This window comes from Drosophila subpulchrella, chromosome 2R, assembly GCF_014743375.2.
Source record: "Drosophila subpulchrella strain 33 F10 #4 breed RU33 chromosome 2R, RU_Dsub_v1.1 Primary Assembly, whole genome shotgun sequence".
Lineage (NCBI taxonomy): Eukaryota > Metazoa > Arthropoda > Insecta > Diptera > Drosophilidae > Drosophila > Drosophila subpulchrella.
The window spans coordinates 11,816,665-11,833,267 of NC_050611.1; the positions used below are offsets into that span (position 1 = coordinate 11,816,665).

General features: G+C 46.4%; 6 protein-coding genes across 11 annotated transcripts; 3 read left to right on the forward strand and 3 right to left on the reverse strand.

The window, feature by feature from the left end:
* Nucleotides 1-23: 23 nt before the first annotated feature.
* Nucleotides 24-2,352, reverse strand: LOC119550181 (methyltransferase-like protein 25). Its single transcript, XM_037858718.1, has 3 exons — nucleotides 1,937-2,352; nucleotides 1,685-1,876; nucleotides 24-1,136 (listed from the first exon to the last, which is right to left on the reverse strand). Exons 1-3 carry the CDS (start codon nucleotides 2,315-2,317, stop codon nucleotides 228-230), a joined length of 1,482 nt encoding a protein of 493 aa, XP_037714646.1. The 5' UTR covers nucleotides 2,318-2,352; the 3' UTR covers nucleotides 24-227.
* On the forward strand, nucleotides 1,236-1,678 carry LOC119550183 (small nuclear ribonucleoprotein F). The gene has a single exon (XM_037858720.1). The coding sequence runs from the start codon at nucleotides 1,336-1,338 to the stop codon at nucleotides 1,600-1,602; it is 267 nt and encodes an 88-aa protein (XP_037714648.1). The 5' UTR covers nucleotides 1,236-1,335; the 3' UTR covers nucleotides 1,603-1,678.
* Nucleotides 2,287-2,893, reverse strand: LOC119550182 (protein LTO1 homolog). Its single transcript, XM_037858719.1, has one exon. The coding sequence runs from the start codon at nucleotides 2,745-2,747 to the stop codon at nucleotides 2,322-2,324; it is 426 nt and encodes a 141-aa protein (XP_037714647.1). The 5' UTR covers nucleotides 2,748-2,893; the 3' UTR covers nucleotides 2,287-2,321.
* A 90-nt stretch (nucleotides 2,894-2,983) lies between these two features.
* LOC119551355 (WASH complex subunit 1) lies at nucleotides 2,984-4,761 on the reverse strand. Its single transcript, XM_037860675.1, has one exon. It carries the CDS (start codon nucleotides 4,684-4,686, stop codon nucleotides 3,184-3,186), a length of 1,503 nt encoding a protein of 500 aa, XP_037716603.1. The 5' UTR covers nucleotides 4,687-4,761; the 3' UTR covers nucleotides 2,984-3,183.
* Nucleotides 4,762-4,951: 190 nt separating this feature from the next.
* LOC119551356 (protein transport protein Sec61 gamma-2 subunit) lies at nucleotides 4,952-5,351 on the forward strand. The gene has a single exon (XM_037860677.1). The coding sequence runs from the start codon at nucleotides 5,036-5,038 to the stop codon at nucleotides 5,240-5,242; it is 207 nt and encodes a 68-aa protein (XP_037716605.1). The 5' UTR covers nucleotides 4,952-5,035; the 3' UTR covers nucleotides 5,243-5,351.
* Nucleotides 5,352-6,025: 674 nt separating this feature from the next.
* LOC119548976 lies at nucleotides 6,026-16,464 on the forward strand. Of its 6 annotated transcripts, none has more exons than XM_037856566.1 (12): nucleotides 6,026-6,184; nucleotides 7,074-7,337; nucleotides 8,378-8,503; nucleotides 8,571-8,786; nucleotides 8,843-9,151; nucleotides 9,212-9,899; nucleotides 11,303-11,885; nucleotides 11,944-12,049; nucleotides 12,108-12,210; nucleotides 12,366-14,708; nucleotides 14,764-15,237; nucleotides 15,307-16,464. In XM_037856566.1, the coding sequence occupies exons 2-12, from the start codon at nucleotides 7,155-7,157 to the stop codon at nucleotides 16,065-16,067; spliced, it is 5,892 nt and encodes a 1,963-aa protein (XP_037712494.1). In that variant the 5' UTR covers nucleotides 6,026-6,184; nucleotides 7,074-7,154; the 3' UTR covers nucleotides 16,068-16,464. The 6 variants fall into 6 exon arrangements, with proteins under 6 accessions (XP_037712494.1, XP_037712496.1, XP_037712497.1 ...); XM_037856568.1 differs by having other exon boundaries at nucleotides 11,327-11,885; XM_037856569.1 differs by having other exon boundaries at nucleotides 11,612-11,885.
* The last annotated feature ends 139 nt before the right edge of the window (nucleotides 16,465-16,603 follow it).

Sequence of the window (16,603 nt, forward strand, 5' to 3'; positions counted from 1 at the left end):
ATGAAATTAAGATGGCTTATTGATTGATTAAAAAAAAGTATATTTTTAAAGTATCTCAGTTTTTTTTAGGTTTTAATTTTTAAGATTTACAAAGTGTTTTGCTTATGTTTCACACCTGCATATATTACGTATACAGTATCAAAAGTATTGCATGCTTATCATAAATTAATGACTACGCAGAACCGGATTTTTCTGTCAATCTTTTGAGACATTCATTGCCAATATCGTTACGTCAGTGGCTTTATGGAAACGATTGCAAAATGCCTGGGCGATATGACGGGATCAAACAAATCTATTAGATAGCTTCTTTCATAGCCGAGTTCCTTAAGGTAGAGCAGACGATCGAGGAGAATCAAACTCTCCAGTACCGGAGCAAAGGACATGCGTAACAGATAGAACAGGTCCAAATAGTGCTTATCCAAGGCATACTCTTGGAGCAGGGATTGAAGTTCATCTTCCTCTATGGCTGCCAACCAAGGAGCATCCAATTTTGTGGCACATTTTTTAATGTACTCCTGGAAGCTCTCAAATTTCCGCACCTTGCCAACTTGCAATTCGTTCTTCAGTTGCGGAGCATGGCGGCAAACCAGGATCTCCAGAAGAGCTCGATAGTAGAGTGTTACATTTGGCAGCTCCTTGGCATCCAAAGTGCGTTCTATTGACTGGGCCGCCAGCATCCGAGCATTGCGACCCATTCGCACTTGCTGCTCTTGAAGATATTGACTCAGTGGGAATCCGTAGTCCGTTTGCATGTCCATCAGAGCCTTATTTCCAAAGAATTCCTGCTTCGAGTAGCGTTCCCTCAGCAAATGATAGCAGCAGCCAATGTTACACAGCAACCGGCAGTCCTTTTGAGCATGGAAAACCTGCAGGCAGGTGGCGGCTAGATTCCCACAGGTGTGCAATCCGGTCAGGCAAATCTTGGGGCTATCTTCTTCAGCTAACTGATGGAAATGTTCCGCCAGCAAGGCGCCAAAATCAAGTTCGGTGGTTATAAATCTGGCCGTTGTTTTGTAGTTTTCCAAGGCGGGAGCACTCTTTGTGGGGTCCCTGGTGGGTGACTTTTTACCCCGCCTCTTGGGGGTGATTCCTTGGCTCTGCAGCTCAGCTCGTTCCGTGAGGCCATTCCAAGCGCGCTGAAATTGAAGAAAATATTGAATTTAAATTAGGCGGTCTTAAATCGTTTACCAACACTGCTCTGTTAGGGATGTTCTTCGTCTCGCCTTGGGAATTTATTAACAGTCTAGCTGCGGTCATACTACGCGAAAAACCGGCGCTTTTCGGCACGCTTGTCTTATTTTTTCTTAAAAACGCCACAAAAATCAAACAAACACCATGTCGGCTGGTATGCCCATTAACCCCAAGCCCTTCCTGAACGGCCTGACGGGAAAACCGGTGCTGGTGAAGCTGAAGTGGGGCCAGGAATACAAGGGCTTCCTGGTCTCCGTCGACGGCTACATGAACATGCAGCTGGCCAACACGGAGGAAGTGATCGAGGGCTCCGTCACCGGCAATCTTGGCGAGGTGCTCATCCGCTGCAACAACGTGCTGTACATTAAAGGCATGGAAGACGACGACGAGGAGGGCGAGATGCGCGACTAGCCGATGGACCACATACCAACTTACTTATAAGCCTACGAAAGTAATGAAATAAAGCTAATTTTATTTTGTAATCCTAGCCTACCTGCAGTTTGCGATTGCGGCTAAGGGCGTTCTGTGTGTTCTCCGCATTGGCATCGATGCCGAGCACACGGTGGCCATACTGGAGGGCCAGGCGGGAGGAGAGGTAGCCCTTGCCATCGCCCGCATCTACAATGTAGCTATCTTTGCTGGAGTTCTTCACGAGATGGTCCACTAGAGCGGCTGTTAGCTCCACCTAATAGGGACGTATATAAAAATCCTGATGATTCCTCATCCAAACTCAGAGACAACCTACCTCGTGACACTTCTTGGCGCTCATAAACTCCCGGATGCTTAGCTGTGCGGCATTCTCCTGTCCCTCAAGCAGTTCTTCCACGCTGGTCAGCAATTCCGGATGAAGAGCGAGGCGTTCCAGCTTACCCTTTTCCAGGAATCTCCTCCATTCTGGGCATCTTCCTACTGGTTCATCATTTTGCCAAAACAAGTATTCTATGGCCAAATCCACATCCTCCTTGCCAGAGATCTCCCTTCTCAAGCCTTCAGGAAGAAAGACCGACCAGTGTTGGTCCGTCAAGTAGTTCACCATGTGGCAATTAACAAAATCCCAGTGAGGACTGAGAAATGCCAGCAAGCCGTCGAGGCGCTTCTGCAGCTGGGTGACTCCCACTTTTGACATAATGCTAGAAGCTGTAGTCCTTGTGCTCTACAGAAGGTGGTTCTGAGGCTGCTGCTCCAGGGGTTTTCTTGGATCCCAACAAAGCGCGAAGACGACGATGGGAAGACCGGATGTCCTGCACAGCTCCCACTATATCCGCCTGCGGATCGTTGGTGCGGGGAAACTCTTCGACGAGCGAGCGCAGCTGTTCTAGACTGCGACGCACCTTGTCCGTGTGCTTCAGTTGCTGCTGGGCCACCACCTGACCCAGGATCTTGCCCAGCTCCTCGCCTAGGGATACTCCCTGGGCGTAGCCCAATTTGTAGCCCTCCTCGTTACCCTGCTCCTGGCCGTCCTTCAGTCCCTCTTCGTATCCCAAACGGGCTTCCTTTTCCTCGGTCAGGACAATGTCGTCGAATAGATCGTTAATATCCCTCGACGGGCTTGTCATTATACGTGGTTTTCCTCGGATACCTTGTAGATCCTCGCCTCCAGTTTAAATTATTCCTGATTTTTAAGCTCGATTATAAATTCTAATATTTAAACTAATTTAGTTGTTATTTCAACTTTTGTAGAAATGTGGTTCTACTGTGGACATTTTACAGCACTGCGAGTAAGCAAACACAACAGTGGTGTTATTAACATTTAACAGGGGCATTCGTTTGTTTTCATTAAGAGAAAGTCAAATAATTTTAGTTGTTACTTTTATTCAACTGGTTGACTTTTATCTATGTAATTTGGCATGCTCGCTTGGGCAGAGAATTTGGAATTCATTCTAGAGATTGGTATAATTTAAGCTAGAGAAGCTAGTGCTTAAAGCCAGCCAAGGCACTTTAACCGGTGCTAAAGCTACATAACAAGGAGAATTCCGATTTTCCCTGCGTTCACTAGTTCCATCCGTCTTCATCGTCCTCGGAGCGCGCATCCTCACTGGACTGGGATCCCTTGCGGGGCTGCACCGGTGGTGGAATCACCCGGGAGAGCTGCTGCATCAGGGGATTGCCAGCGGTTGCCTCTCCGGGATTCTGGCTACCAGAGATTCCCTTCCGCCGAAGCATCAGCTTATTGTGCAGGTCCGCCATCAGATCCCCCGTGGCAGCGGCTCCCGCCTTGGAGCGTGTGTTGTCCACCACATCGAGCGGAGCGGCCGCCTGCGACCGAAGACGTCCGCCGTGGACTCCTCCAGCGTTCCGTATGGCGGCCATTAGCTCAGATCGTGGATCTTCAGTGGGTGGAGGCGGTGGTGGCATTTTAAGAGGTGTGGATGGTGAGGGAGACAGTGGTTTCACAGCTCCCTTGGTGGGAAAGGGTGGCGGTGATGGAATCTTCTTCGACTGCTCTGGCGGGGGAGGTGGTGGCGGCGGTGGTGGTGGTGGAGGTGGAGGCGGTGCCGTTGTGACTGGCGATGGACACTGTCCCAGACCCGTCTTCCTCGCCGGTCCTGGAATGTGCGTCTGTGCTGCGATGGCTTGAACCGTGATCTCCTGCTCCTCCAGACCCAAATCTGGTAGCTCTGGAAGGTCATTAAACTGCTGCGAAGGGGCAATGGGTGTCTGCTCCTCCACAGGCTCATACTGCAAATCATTGGCTATACCAGGAAGATCGGGTAGATCCATCGGCACATCGATGGCGGGAGCAGCCAGGGCAGCAGGATTGTAGCGCAGATCCCCGGCTGGCGTGGCCAGTTTGGTGGTGCCATGTGCCAAAGAGTGGGGAGCCGGAGCCAGCAGCTTCTCAGTTGTGGGCCGAGAGGACTGACTGGCAACACGGCGGGCACTTTGCGGCGGTAAGGAGCGCTTCCAGGCATTCAGATCCTCGCCGTAGGCGAACTCATTGGTGTTAAAGCGCATCAGGGAAGGCACGGAACGAATTCCGGCCAAGGGAAGGGCTCCCAGGCCCGCAGTGCGATTTGTTATCTTCCGTTCGACGACCAGCGGCGACTCGTGCTCCCGTTCGCCACGCACATGGAAGAAGATGTCCGCATCCTCCTGCTTCTGGTCCGTGTTGCTGTTGCTGCTGTATTGGCGCTGCGACTGCTGCTCATCCTGCTCCTCCATCAGCGGGTCTGACACCACCTGTGGAAAGGTGACTGGGAGCGGAGCCAGGACGTCGCTGGCCGGGAAGCGAGCGGGTGCAAAGATCTGGATGGCCCGCTTGGAGCCAACGAGCGCATTGATTTTTGCCTGGGCGCGCTTCACACGATTGTTTATGTCCTCAACCTTTGAACCATTTCTCGCCAAGCGGGCATCGATTCGCTCGAAAATCGAGTTTATAGTTTTGTGTAGACAGTCCAGGGACTGGGCTGCTTGGATTATGGTGTCCTCATGGTGCAGGTCGGTGGCTATGATGGACACCTGGTAGGGGCTGTGCAGGTAAGGTGATTCCTCCATTTTTTATTGGCAAAAATATCACATATTTATCGCAATTTTTTATGGTTTTCTTGGTGGTGTGACCATTGCTGAAAGCTAGAAAAATATCAAAAAAATGAAAAATTTTTAATTTGGTTTTAATTTTTGAGTTATTGAGGTATTTAAAAAATAAATCCAAGAAACAGCTAATGAAAGTAAAATCAGTAGTTGTACAAAATAATAAAAAAATATACAAATAAACTTTCAATTTTCTTTGACATCCATTTTTTGTATGTTTTGACTGTTTTATCTGGTAACACTAAAACTACAGAAATCAACACGGCAGCAAACGAAATCAGTTAATTTTCAGTTGAATACTCATTAATTCACAATGGACAAGGTCGTAAAGTTCGCCGAGCCTGGACGCGCCTTCGCCAAGGACTCTATCCGCCTGGTGAAGCGCTGCACCAAGCCCGACCGGAAGGAGTTCCAAAAAATCGCCATTGCCACCGCCGTAGGCTTCTGCATCATGGGCTTTATCGGTTTCTTCGTAAAACTGATACACATCCCCATTAACAACATCATCGTGGGATCCTAAAAAGCAACAGGTGCTCAACGGACCAGGAAGAACAGTACGATAATAATACAATGTAACTTACTTTGAAATAAAAAGATATGTCGGATTCTGTATGCATGTATGTAACGTATTCGAGTTGTCTTGGCATGAAATATTTGAAGATAAGGAATTGGGCGTAATACTAATCAAGAGTTTCCGGTAGTAACGTGTCCCAGGGTTATGGGTGTCAAACCAGTTTACAAAGTACCGTTGATAACATTTGTATTCTCATTACTCTTAGAGTAAAAGGCTTTCGTATGTTCGTTTAAAACAGTTTTCCCATCCGATTAAAAGTATACGAACATATATGATTGATCTGGATCTGATCTAGTCAGAGTTCGGTTAAAATCAAATAACTTACCTTAAGTACATATGTAATTTTATAAAAAAAAAAAAATCGTAGGAAGGGTATTCCCTCAGCAGCTGTCGAGGACAACAATTTCTATACAAAGTCATGGAAGTATATTTTTATTGGCTTATAAATCGTTTTATATAGTAACTAAAAATGAAAAATACATTTATAGATGTTTTTACTCAACATAAAATAGGCAACCAGTCATAGGTGTTCACAAATTCAACAGGTACTGTTGCTAAAATTTTCTGTTGAATTTGTAACAATTCAGCAAATTAACAATTAAGGGAATACCCAGAATAATTCAACAAGTGGGAGTACTCAAAAATCATTAAAATTAAAATCGAATGTTTCAAAAAACATTAAATTTATCGAATACGACGACTATCGATGTCATTTTACCCTAACTTTTACTATGGTCACACTTAGTAAAGTAACTCATCAAAAATACATCGCAGTTGTTACGTGAGAGTTTTCAAACGCTAATTTTTATATTTTAACAGTGCTTTTATGAAATTTTTTCTTCGCAAAAGTGTCTGGCAGTGATTGTACAAATGTATTAGCATAAAAAGGTATGTTTTCGAATGTTCCTTCGGTGTAAAAAGAACTTTCAAATCGAACTGAAAATTCGCGTGTGCATGTGTTGGTATCATAAACGTGGCTTTGTCTGGGGCTAAATGCTGTTAAATAGAGCAAAAAACTAGCCAGTGCAAGAAAAAACATAAATTTATTGCATTCGTGGATAAAACAATGCGAGAAATGCTTAAATATGCACTTTTTTGGATATTTTATTTGGCAGGCCACACATGCGAAAAATATGTCTCATGGCCGCCATATTGAATTTTCGTTGCAATCGTGTGCGTGTATATGTATATATCAAAGTGGCTTGTTGTTAGTGGACGCGCGTGATTGTTTACTTCTGCTGTGAGCTATAGCCAGATATCGGGTATTACCCCCAGCCTTGTAATGTTAGCCTTAACCCTCTAAATAGCGTTTGCATAATGTATGTACATAAAAATAACCTACATTTGGAACAATGGTGTTAAGATTAACTTAACAGCCATACTATATAAATCTCAAAGATAATGTTTTGTGCCTTTAAATGTTTTCTAGGAGTTAAGCTCTTAACCTTCTCATGGTGTGTATCTATTAAATTACAAGAGTAATCATTTTAATGCATTGCCCTTGGCACTAAAGGGTTAGTCTGAACTGTATACCTTTGAAATGCTGTATACCTTTAAATATCTTCGTATGTAAGCATCAGTACAAGTTTCCCCCAAAGAGATTTCTGTGACTGTATTTCGAGCAAGAGGGCTTAAGAAAAATATATAATACTCATGACTTCCTTAAGACAAGGAAATTATCTATCCAACTCTTGAAATAAAAGATACTTTAAAAACTCACCTTAGTTACCTTAGCATGTCAAGTCATTTAACTACCTATCCTTATTTTGCCTTGCAGCCGAAACCTAGCAACTGCGATTACTTCAAACCAAACAACTTGATCAACAGCAGGATCAAGATCTGGGATACGAAGTTCATAATGGATCAGTTATTTCAAAGCTACCGCGACGATGAGCGGAGGATCGGCGAGGAGTACCTGTCCAGCCTGCAGGACCTCAACTGCAACAGCAAGCCGCTCATCAATATGCTCACCATGCTCGCCGAGGAGAACATCAACTACGCCCACATCATTGTCAAAGTGGTGGAATATTACATCAGCCAGGTTAACAAAACAAAAGCGTATTTACTTAACAACCAAGACACTCCAGCTTACACACAGCGAACAAAAGGTCGACACAAAAAGTGATTCTCCATGTCGAAATTGTGTTAGAATGTGTAGTTTATTTTTTATACGGTTGCCGTTTATTTGCAGGGAAAACCAACGAAGGCCATATCCCATAGTTTCAATGCTTTCCCACATCTTCTTTGGTTTTTTCTGCAAAGATTCGGGCACAAATGCTAGATAGGTTCCTAATAATCTTAATATTTATCACATAACTTGGGTTTTAAGACGTGACTGATTTCGATCCTCTACAAAGGTAAGAAGTTTAACCTGCTCCTCGTTTCTTATTTCTTTCTACTTTGGATCCCAGAGTTTAAAGCTAAGGAATAACAAACCAACTAAAAAGAAAACTGAAAAACGAAATAAAAAGAGAAAATACTTAAACAATTGTCACAAAGTTGTCTTTTATTTTATACAAAAACATTGACTGCTTACAATCAATCAGAAAATTGATGTGCAGCAATTTTTGTATTACCAAAAGAGAAAAGCACGTTTTGGTAAAAGTAAAACCTGCAGCTAAACTGAAATTAAAAGCCATAAGTCTTATAAGTTGTAAACCCTCTTACATTTTTTTTTGCCGCATATTCACGGTGCAATTTTCATTTACATTTCACTCGGAAAAGGGAACAAACCTGCTAACATCTACGCAAACACATTTAACTCTTAATGTTTGGAGACCATAAGATAAACGTAGTTTCCCTTGTTAGTACCCATTCCTTGGGAAAATATTCCTCTTTGCTAGACAGTTGCTTAGTTTTGGTCGCCCTGCCGTGGATATATAAGAAAGCCCAGCAGCCGCTGGAGGAGGATGACTTCGATGGATGATCGCTGACCCTGCTGTTGTGTTGTCTGCCTGCCTGTCAATTCAGTTCAGCTCAGCACCCTTAGTTCTCTGCCCCTCTGTCTGAATCTTTGCTAGCGACGTTCCGTAGACACTTATTGTTCTTTATTTCTTACCTATTTTACAAAACTTTAAACAGGTGGCGCCCGAATTTAAATTGCCCATACTATATTTAATTGATTCGATAGTAAAGAATGTGAAAAGCAGCTACGTCCAATTGTTTGGGCAATGCATAGTCAACATATTCCTGCACGCCTTTGAGTCGGTAAGTTGCTATAATCACGCCAAGTAACTTCTTCGTGGCTAATTATTGTTTAATTTCGTACACGCAGGTTCAGCACTCACAGTCGCAGCTCTTGGAAAAGGTGCGGGAGCGCATGTATGCCCTGCGACAGACCTGGAACGAGGTCTTCCCGCCCTCCAAGATGTACGCCCTGGATGTGAAGGTGAAGCAACTGGATAACAACTGGCCCATCACAGCCAAACAGCCAGCTAAAAAAATCCACGTCAATCCGGCCATTCATGTGAACCCGGACTTTTTAAAAACGGTAAGCGGAATCAACTAATATTAACCCATCGAAGAAGTAACATATCCTTCGTAAAGGGTATGGTTCCTGTGATGCCCGTCAACCCCACACTGCCCAGCGACATGGAGGAGATACTGCAGGCCAAGACTCGCGAGTTGTTGGAGCTCAAGAAGCGAAAACTGGAACTTGAGTTGGAGCAAACCAAAAAGCATTTAGAGGAGCAGGAACGTCAGCTAAACCAGGCCACTGACGCGATGACTGGGGCTCCAATGAGCATGCCTGCCCCGCCAGCTGCTGCTATTCGTCCGCCTATCATGGATCCCGGTCTGGCAATGCGTAATCAACGAGCTCCGGGAGCAATACCCAATATGCCAGTGCCTCCGCAGGTAAATTAGAAAGTGAAATGTGAAAGTTTTCGAAGGTCTAATGCTTAAATGAACTTTCAGCAGTTTGCCAACAAGCCAAAGGTAAATCCTGTCAATCCGGCGCTGTTGAACTCGGTACGCCAGCGAGATCCGCGACTAGCGCGCCAAATGCAGTCGCAGTCCTCACATCCCGCAGCGCCCGCACGCAACGATCCCCGCCTGGAGGCCAAGTCCAGCTCCTCACAGAAATCTAGTCGGTCGCGCAGCAAATCGCCTGTGCGCAACAGCAGCAGTCGCTCGGGAAAGAGTGGAAATTCCCATCACAGCAGCTCGTCTAGCCGTAAGCGAAGCGAGTCCAAGAGCTCCACAGCCTCCTCGTCCTCTTCGGGCTCGGAGGTGCGACACAAGGGCGGGAACAGCAGCAGCAGCTCCACCAACCAGTCACCGGTGAAGCGATCCGGCAAGCACTCATCTAAGGAGCAGTCGGAACGCTATGTTCGGAACGGCTCGCCAGCGGGATCATCAAAGCGCAAGAGCAGCTCTCCGAGTAGCTCGCCCTCCAAGTCAAAGCGCAGCGCATCCCACAAATCGTCATCTTCGTTGCGAGGAAAGACATCTTCAGGGCGATCGCGCAGTCGATCTCCAGTCTTCATGGACGTTGATCTGCGCAGCAAGTCACCAGAGTCCAAGGCAGCGGCTCCCTCGTCTCTACCTCAGGTGGCCTCATCTTCAGCAGCAGCATCTAAAGCAGCAAATGATTTAGAGAAACGTAAGAAACAACTTTTAATCCTAATCTCACACTTGTTAGCGAAAAACCAAGTCGTCTTCGACTTGGAACCTAGACCTACAGACAGCTTAGTTGAAAATTCAGAAATGATCAGCCACAATGGCGGCACTCGATGGCTTAGGCAGGTGGAAGGGCGGGTTTTTGGGACCGTGTGTGGTTGACAAGTGGAAATCTTCTGCGCTGCTATTACCGAAGGCTGTGATAAGTAAAACTGTGATACTAAAATGACAACAATATATTGCTTATATTTTCTACAATACTCGTTTGCATAAATGAAGTTCCTGCTGGACAGCAATCCGAGATGTTTTTTCAAATCTTCTGCTCCTTTCAGTCTCTTACTGATAAACATTATTTACATAAATTGTCTTTAAAACGATTCCGCTAAATGCTGGAATTTTGCGCATCCTTCGTTGTTTTCGGGACCACATTTTTGGGAAGGGGAATTTGTTTCGTTTTAAGGCAACTAACCGTCAACCATTAATTAAATATTTATTCCATATTTTTTTATAAATACTTAAGAGTGCTTTAAAGAATTCATAAAAGTTTGAAAATTCTAAATCAAAGTGTTAATAAAATGTGTTTAAAAACCTTTTGCATTCCAAGTTGTTTTAATTAATGCAAAATGTAGCCAGGTGCCGCCTATGGTATGATTTAAAGTTGATTTTCGATTTGTGAATGTCAAACCAACAAGTACCACTAAATTGAAAGCGAATCAAAACTAAACCATAATGATTAAACTGTGAAGTATCTCTTGTACCTTAAACCGACTATTGATATACATTGATTAGATGAAAAGAAACTAAAATAAAATAAAGACTGCAGTTTTAATTTTGTCTTGTTAACAACCGTGTGTATACCCAAAGTGAACAAACATTTTTAATCTTAAATCCAAATCTTTGGAAACTCTAGAACCAGATTAAGTTTAGTTTTATTTTAAGCGTACGTTGTAGTTGGCTTCCATGTAAATACGAGCCAGCTAGCTGTATCCGTAAATGTATCTATATTATTTTGTATTTGTAGAACGGCACTTTTACCCCCATTATTCTCCTTTGATAATATAACAATTTTATTTAATTTTTTTATAGTCTAACCTTGATTTTGCGTTGGCTCCCCAACGGAGCCCGTGGATTTCTTAAATTATGATTTATGCATTAGCTTTCATATATATATTTCTCTAGCCCGATTGTTGTGCCTGGTGTTTGTTGGCCTTGTTCCCCTTATGATTTTGCCACCTAGTTCCCACGATTTGGTTTGCTAAGCACTTTCTTCCTTATTTTCTCCCACATTTTGTTGTTCTTTTGCTTTTATCTGATTACTGATTACCAAATCCTCTGCCGTAAGAAAAAAAAAACAATGTGTGCCCACAAGCAAAATCAATTTTCTAGCTACATTTCAAATACTCGAACCAGGCCCTCCTCCAGCTCCTCCAAGTCCGCCGGTTATAGATGTATCGAGTATGGATACTGACTTGAGGCGGCCAAAGACGCCGCCTCCCCCAACATTCGACTCATTGGAAGGCCACGACCCGAAGGAATCAAATAGCGGCAACATCAGCAGCACAATAATACTAGCTAGTGGCGCCTCCAACGCCTCCCCGCCAACCGCGTCCACTTCCAAATTGCCCGCAAAAGTGTCGTTCAAAATACAAAAACAGTTTAATAAGTTAGAAAAATCTACAGCGAATCTATCAACAGCATCACTGCTAAACCCCAATTCCACGACTTCAGCAGCCACAGCAGCAGCATCATCATCTCTAGTCAGGCATCCGTCGCCCAGTCCCTCGTCCTCGTCCCTCTCCTCGCAGGGTAATGTATCGGACGCCCTGCAGCAGTCGATCAACAAGTTGCTCCAGGTGCAAGGTGGTCCTGGTGCCGCCGAGAAACGTCCCGCCGACGACCTGCCGCCGGAGATCGGCGACGAGGAGCAACCTCCGCAGCAGAAGCGCAGCAAGTCAACCAAACTGGACGCGTAAGTGATTTTCTATAGTCCTTAAGGGATAGTTTTTTCATATCGATGGTTTCTTTAGTCTCTTTGGCAGTGAAGATGTAGACCTACGTCGTGAGATTCCAGCTGTTAAGCCAGGAGTAATTGTTGTGGAAGATGACTCCATGGATAACTGCGATGTCAGCAAGGTATGATTGATTTATAAGTGATATTTTGACTTTGTTATAATTTTACTTTGACCCTCAGTCCACGAAGAAGTCTGGCTCGCCTCCAAAGAAGGCAACGTTGGAGGAACTCCGTGCCAAGTTGGCGAATTCAGCTAGACTACAGAATAAGCAGGGAAAGTCTGGTAAGTAGCCACATAAATTAGTTTGAATCATTTAAGACAAACAAACATGATTTGATTGGTTTTGGAAAAGTCTGAAATCTATTTGTTGTTTTTATTTTGTTAATAAAATCCGTCAGCATATAGCTAATTGTATTATTTTCTTTAATTCCCTTTAGACAAGGGCAAGGATCAGGCAGTCTCTCAGCGCCTTAAGCAGCTGACCGAGTTGAAAGCCAACGATGATTCCCAGGAGGCGCACGACGAAAAGATGCGCACGATTCTCAGCCAGGCTCAGGAGATGTTCGAGAATCACAGCATGAACCAGGAACAGTACAAGGATCTGGTGCAAAAAGTGGTGGCCATCAATGAGAACAGCAAGTTGAAGGATGCTCGACGCCGAGACGATGATCTAGAGCGCAACGCAGCCAGGGATGCTGTGCTACGCAAGCGCATTCCCAAGCTGAAGGGCAACGAAAATCATTCTTCGGGCTCGCCGCGTAGCGATGGATCACCGCGATACGAGGATCAACCAGCGCCTGCCCCAGAGAAACCCCCGAACAAAAGGGATAAGACCAAGAGGGACGTTAAGCGTCGCAAGCCCAGCAAATGGGGTGATCAAGTGGATCCGGTTGCTGCACAGCGAAGTGCTTGGCAATTACCACCCAATGCCAATAATATTAATAATAACAACAACAACAAACGGATCGGGATCCAAATGCCCGTTCAGCCTCAGCCTGGATTCCGTGGCATGCCTTGGCAACAGCCACCGGCCATGGTAATGGCCCAGTCTGCAGTTCCCCCGCCACCGCAACCGCCGTCGATGATAGGTCTCCCACCCGTGCCGCCGGTGACCATGACCAAGGCCATTAACTCCCTCGATAATCCCATGGCAGATGTGGTGCGCAGCATCACAATCGATGGAGGATCTAAGGAGATTCGCTTCTACAACCAGGTTGCCATCATCTTCATGGATGGCGATCAACCGCATGAAATTGGTTTCCAGCAGGGTCAGCGCGTTATCCTAATAGACCACAATGAACCACTGCCTCTTTGCTTCAACGATGACTACAAGCCGTTCCAGTTGGATGGTCAGCTGCACCGCATCCGCTTCGGTTTCCCATCCCGCGAACTCTACATCGACGAGCACTGGTACGAGATCTATTTTGGTGGTCCGCCCGTATCCGTGCCCATTGGAAACAAAATGCATGTAATCAAAGCAGAGGGTCCACCGCCAAACGTGGACATTGGCCGAGTGCGACGGGATTTGGTCGTGGGCAAGATCAATATGATTGTGGATGCGCATACTATAGTGCCGCTCTTCCTGGACGCCAGACAGCAGACCTTCCAGCTGGGAGCCGAACAGCATTCGCTGCAGTTTGTAGACAGTTTCCAATACGCTTTGCTCGATGGGCAGCTGCAGAAAATTGAATACGGTGGCCTTCCGAAGGGAATGACTTTAAATGGCGGTCGCAACTGCTTCATTCGGTTTGGCACGCTGCCTAAGGGAGTCATTGCGGGCAAGACACATGTGGCAGATATGGTGTATATTAAGACTGAAGCTCCAGCAGAGCCACCCAAGCCGCCGCCAATGATTGTTAGGCCACCGCCCGTGGTGGAGCAACCAAAACCGGTTCCAGCAGCTGCCGCTGCTCCTATTTCCCTGCCAGCAGCCGCCGCTGCACTGGAGAGCTTGAACATCAATGACTTGTTCCAAAAGCTGGTTTCGTCTGGAATAATTGGTGGTGCTGCTGCTGCGCCAGCTAAGCCGGCTGTAGATTCTTCAGCATCCAAGGAACCAACTACCAAATCTAGCGAAGCCTCACCAGCACCTGCAACAGCTGCTGCCCCTGCTCCGGTTCCTGCTGGTCCGCCCTTGGAGCCCATCAAGCGCATCGATCTCCGCAAGCCAGAGACCATCAAGACTCGCCAAGCGGCGGTGGTAGCCACTCTTTACCTGGGAATGCAGTGCAGCAGCTGTGGAGTTCGGTTCCCGCCAGAGCAAACCATCAAGTACAGCCAGCACTTGGATTGGCACTTCCGCCAGAACAGGAGAGAGAGAGATTCCACCAGGAAGGTCACCTCCCGCCGATGGTATTACGATCTTAACGACTGGCGGCAATACGAGGAGATCGAAGATGTGGAGGAGCGTGAAAAGAACTTCCTGGAGGCTCAAGGGCAACCAGGCGGTATTGAGGCCCTCGAAGAGCTCTCCCAGCAACGATCGCTGGATTCACCCGTGCCAACGTGCGCCGCAGGAACAGATGATGTGGATCACTGCTGCGACATGTGTCACGAGAAGTTTGAGCAGTTCTACAACGAAGAGCTCGAGGAGTGGCATCTGCGTAGCGCTATCCGTGTGGAGGACAAGATATACCATCCACTGTGCTACGAGGACTACAAGGCCTCGTTGAATCCCCCGGCGGAGGTGAAATCCGACAAGGATGTGGACATGAACAACACCGATGATAATGCCATGGATACACTGATCAAAGTGGAGGACGACGATGATGATGAAGAAGGTGAGTTTAGCATTAATAAATGCAAATGGTCACGTAATAAACAAATTTTTAATAGGTGCCACCAAACCACCGCAATCCATTGTGGATGATGATGACGATGATGTCATTGTGCTGCCCAATGAGGAGCCCAGTGTCACGGAGATCGTCGACGACGACGACGAGGACGAATATGTCCCCGGCAATGTGACACGAGCGGACATGGGCAACGAGTCCCAGGACAAGCCAGAGTCCAGTTCCGAGACAAAGGGAGCGGAGACAGAGAAGGAGAAGCTTGGTGAACAGCCCCAAAGCGAATCGGCCAATGAGTCGGATGTGGAGATCCAAGAGCCAAACATTCCCTTCACCGATCTGGACACCTATGTGGAGAAGGAAATGGATGAGGCCACCAAGGCAGCGCTGCTCAACGTGAAGATCAAGGAGGAGCCCAAGGACGAGTATGAGGACGACGAGGACGATGGCTTTGAGGACGTGGGCACGGTGGTCTCCCTGCTGCCGCTGCCCGAGGACGAGATCTCCATCCACAGCAGCGGTAAGTTCTCAAATGACTTCCTTCCCTCAGTAAATGATCAAGTTGCTCAATCGTCTGGCATCCTGGCAGAAACTCAAACGCACACCATCGGCTCGTCGGCTTCGCCGGCCACCATCGAGCGGCCGGCATCGGTGACCTCGCTCTCCTTGCCCGCCAACGACGCGGACGAGGTGGAGCAGCAGGCAGATGCCGCCGCCGATACGGAGGCGGAACTGAACGGAGAGAAGCAGGAGACCACTCACAACCTGAGCGCAGTGGGTCCGGCGTTACCTTTGGCTAGCATAGTTAATAAAATAAAGATAAATATCACTAAGAATACGAGTAGTAATAGTCATAATAGTGCCTCCAACGCCACGACGACGGACACGCAAGTCTCGGCCATCAGCGTCATCGGTGGATCAGGAGGAGCAGCAGCAGCTGGTGGTGGTGCATCCGGAGGCGGAGAGGCCACGCAGCAGCAGGTGAACGCCATTCAAACCATTTCCACCATTCCAGTGCTATGCGGCGGCAACACGTTCGTGCCGAAGATTGCGACCAGCACGTCCTCCAACGTAATCAGCTCGATCTCGGTGATTGGCAGCAGTTACGGCGGAAGCAGCAGCAGCAACAATGGCAGCCGGAGCACTAGTTCCACCGCTACATCCTCTGCAGCTGCATCGCTTCCGGCGGAGACGGCCAGCCGGAAATCGCCCACCCCGCCGCCCGCAGTTGTGGAGCCCGACCCGGAACCCGTCGTCGAGATGAAGCCGGCGCTGCGGAACGCCACGCTGAAGCGGACGAAGAAGGTGCACAACGGCATCGAAACGTCGGGCCTGTGCTCGATCATGTAAATCGTGACTCATTTACCAGGCCATGATTATTCCTATTTAATTTTTACTACGATTACTTTTACACGTTACTTAGTTTTAGATAGCCAGCGAGACGTTCTCCGCCGGAGAGCGTCGCCTCGTGATCCTTAGGTACCCGATATTTCCCCCCAAATCCGGCGCATACACACGTCTAAAATAATTTATTACCGAAAACAATTAAATAACTGGCAAAATTTAATAAAAAACCACTTACAGAATAAAAACAGAGTATACATAATTTGTGATAACTTTATAACACTAGCAAACTAATCACATTTATTTGACCATTTTGTCCACATCAAGCCCAACAATGTGTAATATTGCGTATTTTTTTATGCCGATTTGAGAAAATAAACAACGAAAAATAAATCCAACCGCAGATATTTAATTCATTATTCTATGCTTTTTAGTTGTTAGTTGATTTATAATCGAAATATATAACTAATGAATTCTTAATAAAGGTATATATTCAAATTTAAATTAAAGCTTTTTTAATAAGGGGGGCTAACGTTATGGTT

Coding starts and splice junctions, on each gene's coding strand:
- LOC119551355 (XM_037860675.1), bottom strand. CDS start 4,686: ATGGAGGAATCACCTTACCTGCACAGCCCCTACCAGGTGTCCATCATA.
- LOC119550182 (XM_037858719.1), bottom strand. CDS start 2,747: ATGACAAGCCCGTCGAGGGATATTAACGATCTATTCGACGACATTGTC.
- LOC119551356 (XM_037860677.1), top strand. CDS start 5,036: ATGGACAAGGTCGTAAAGTTCGCCGAGCCTGGACGCGCCTTCGCCAAG.
- LOC119550183 (XM_037858720.1), top strand. CDS start 1,336: ATGTCGGCTGGTATGCCCATTAACCCCAAGCCCTTCCTGAACGGCCTG.
- LOC119548976 (XM_037856566.1), top strand. CDS start 7,155: ATGGATCAGTTATTTCAAAGCTACCGCGACGATGAGCGGAGGATCGGC. Junction 9,900..11,302: donor AGCAAATGATTTAGAGAAAC/GTAAGAAACAAC, acceptor TCAATTTTCTAG/CTACATTTCAAATACTCGAA. Junction 15,238..15,306: donor GATCTCCATCCACAGCAGCG/GTAAGTTCTCAA, acceptor GCATCCTGGCAG/AAACTCAAACGCACACCATC.
- LOC119550181 (XM_037858718.1), bottom strand. CDS start 2,317: ATGTCAAAAGTGGGAGTCACCCAGCTGCAGAAGCGCCTCGACGGCTTG. Junction 1,877..1,936: donor GCGCCAAGAAGTGTCACGAG/GTAGGTTGTCTC, acceptor CGTCCCTATTAG/GTGGAGCTAACAGCCGCTCT. Junction 1,137..1,684: donor GCCGCAATCGCAAACTGCAG/GTAGGCTAGGAT, acceptor CTTCAATTTCAG/CGCGCTTGGAATGGCCTCAC.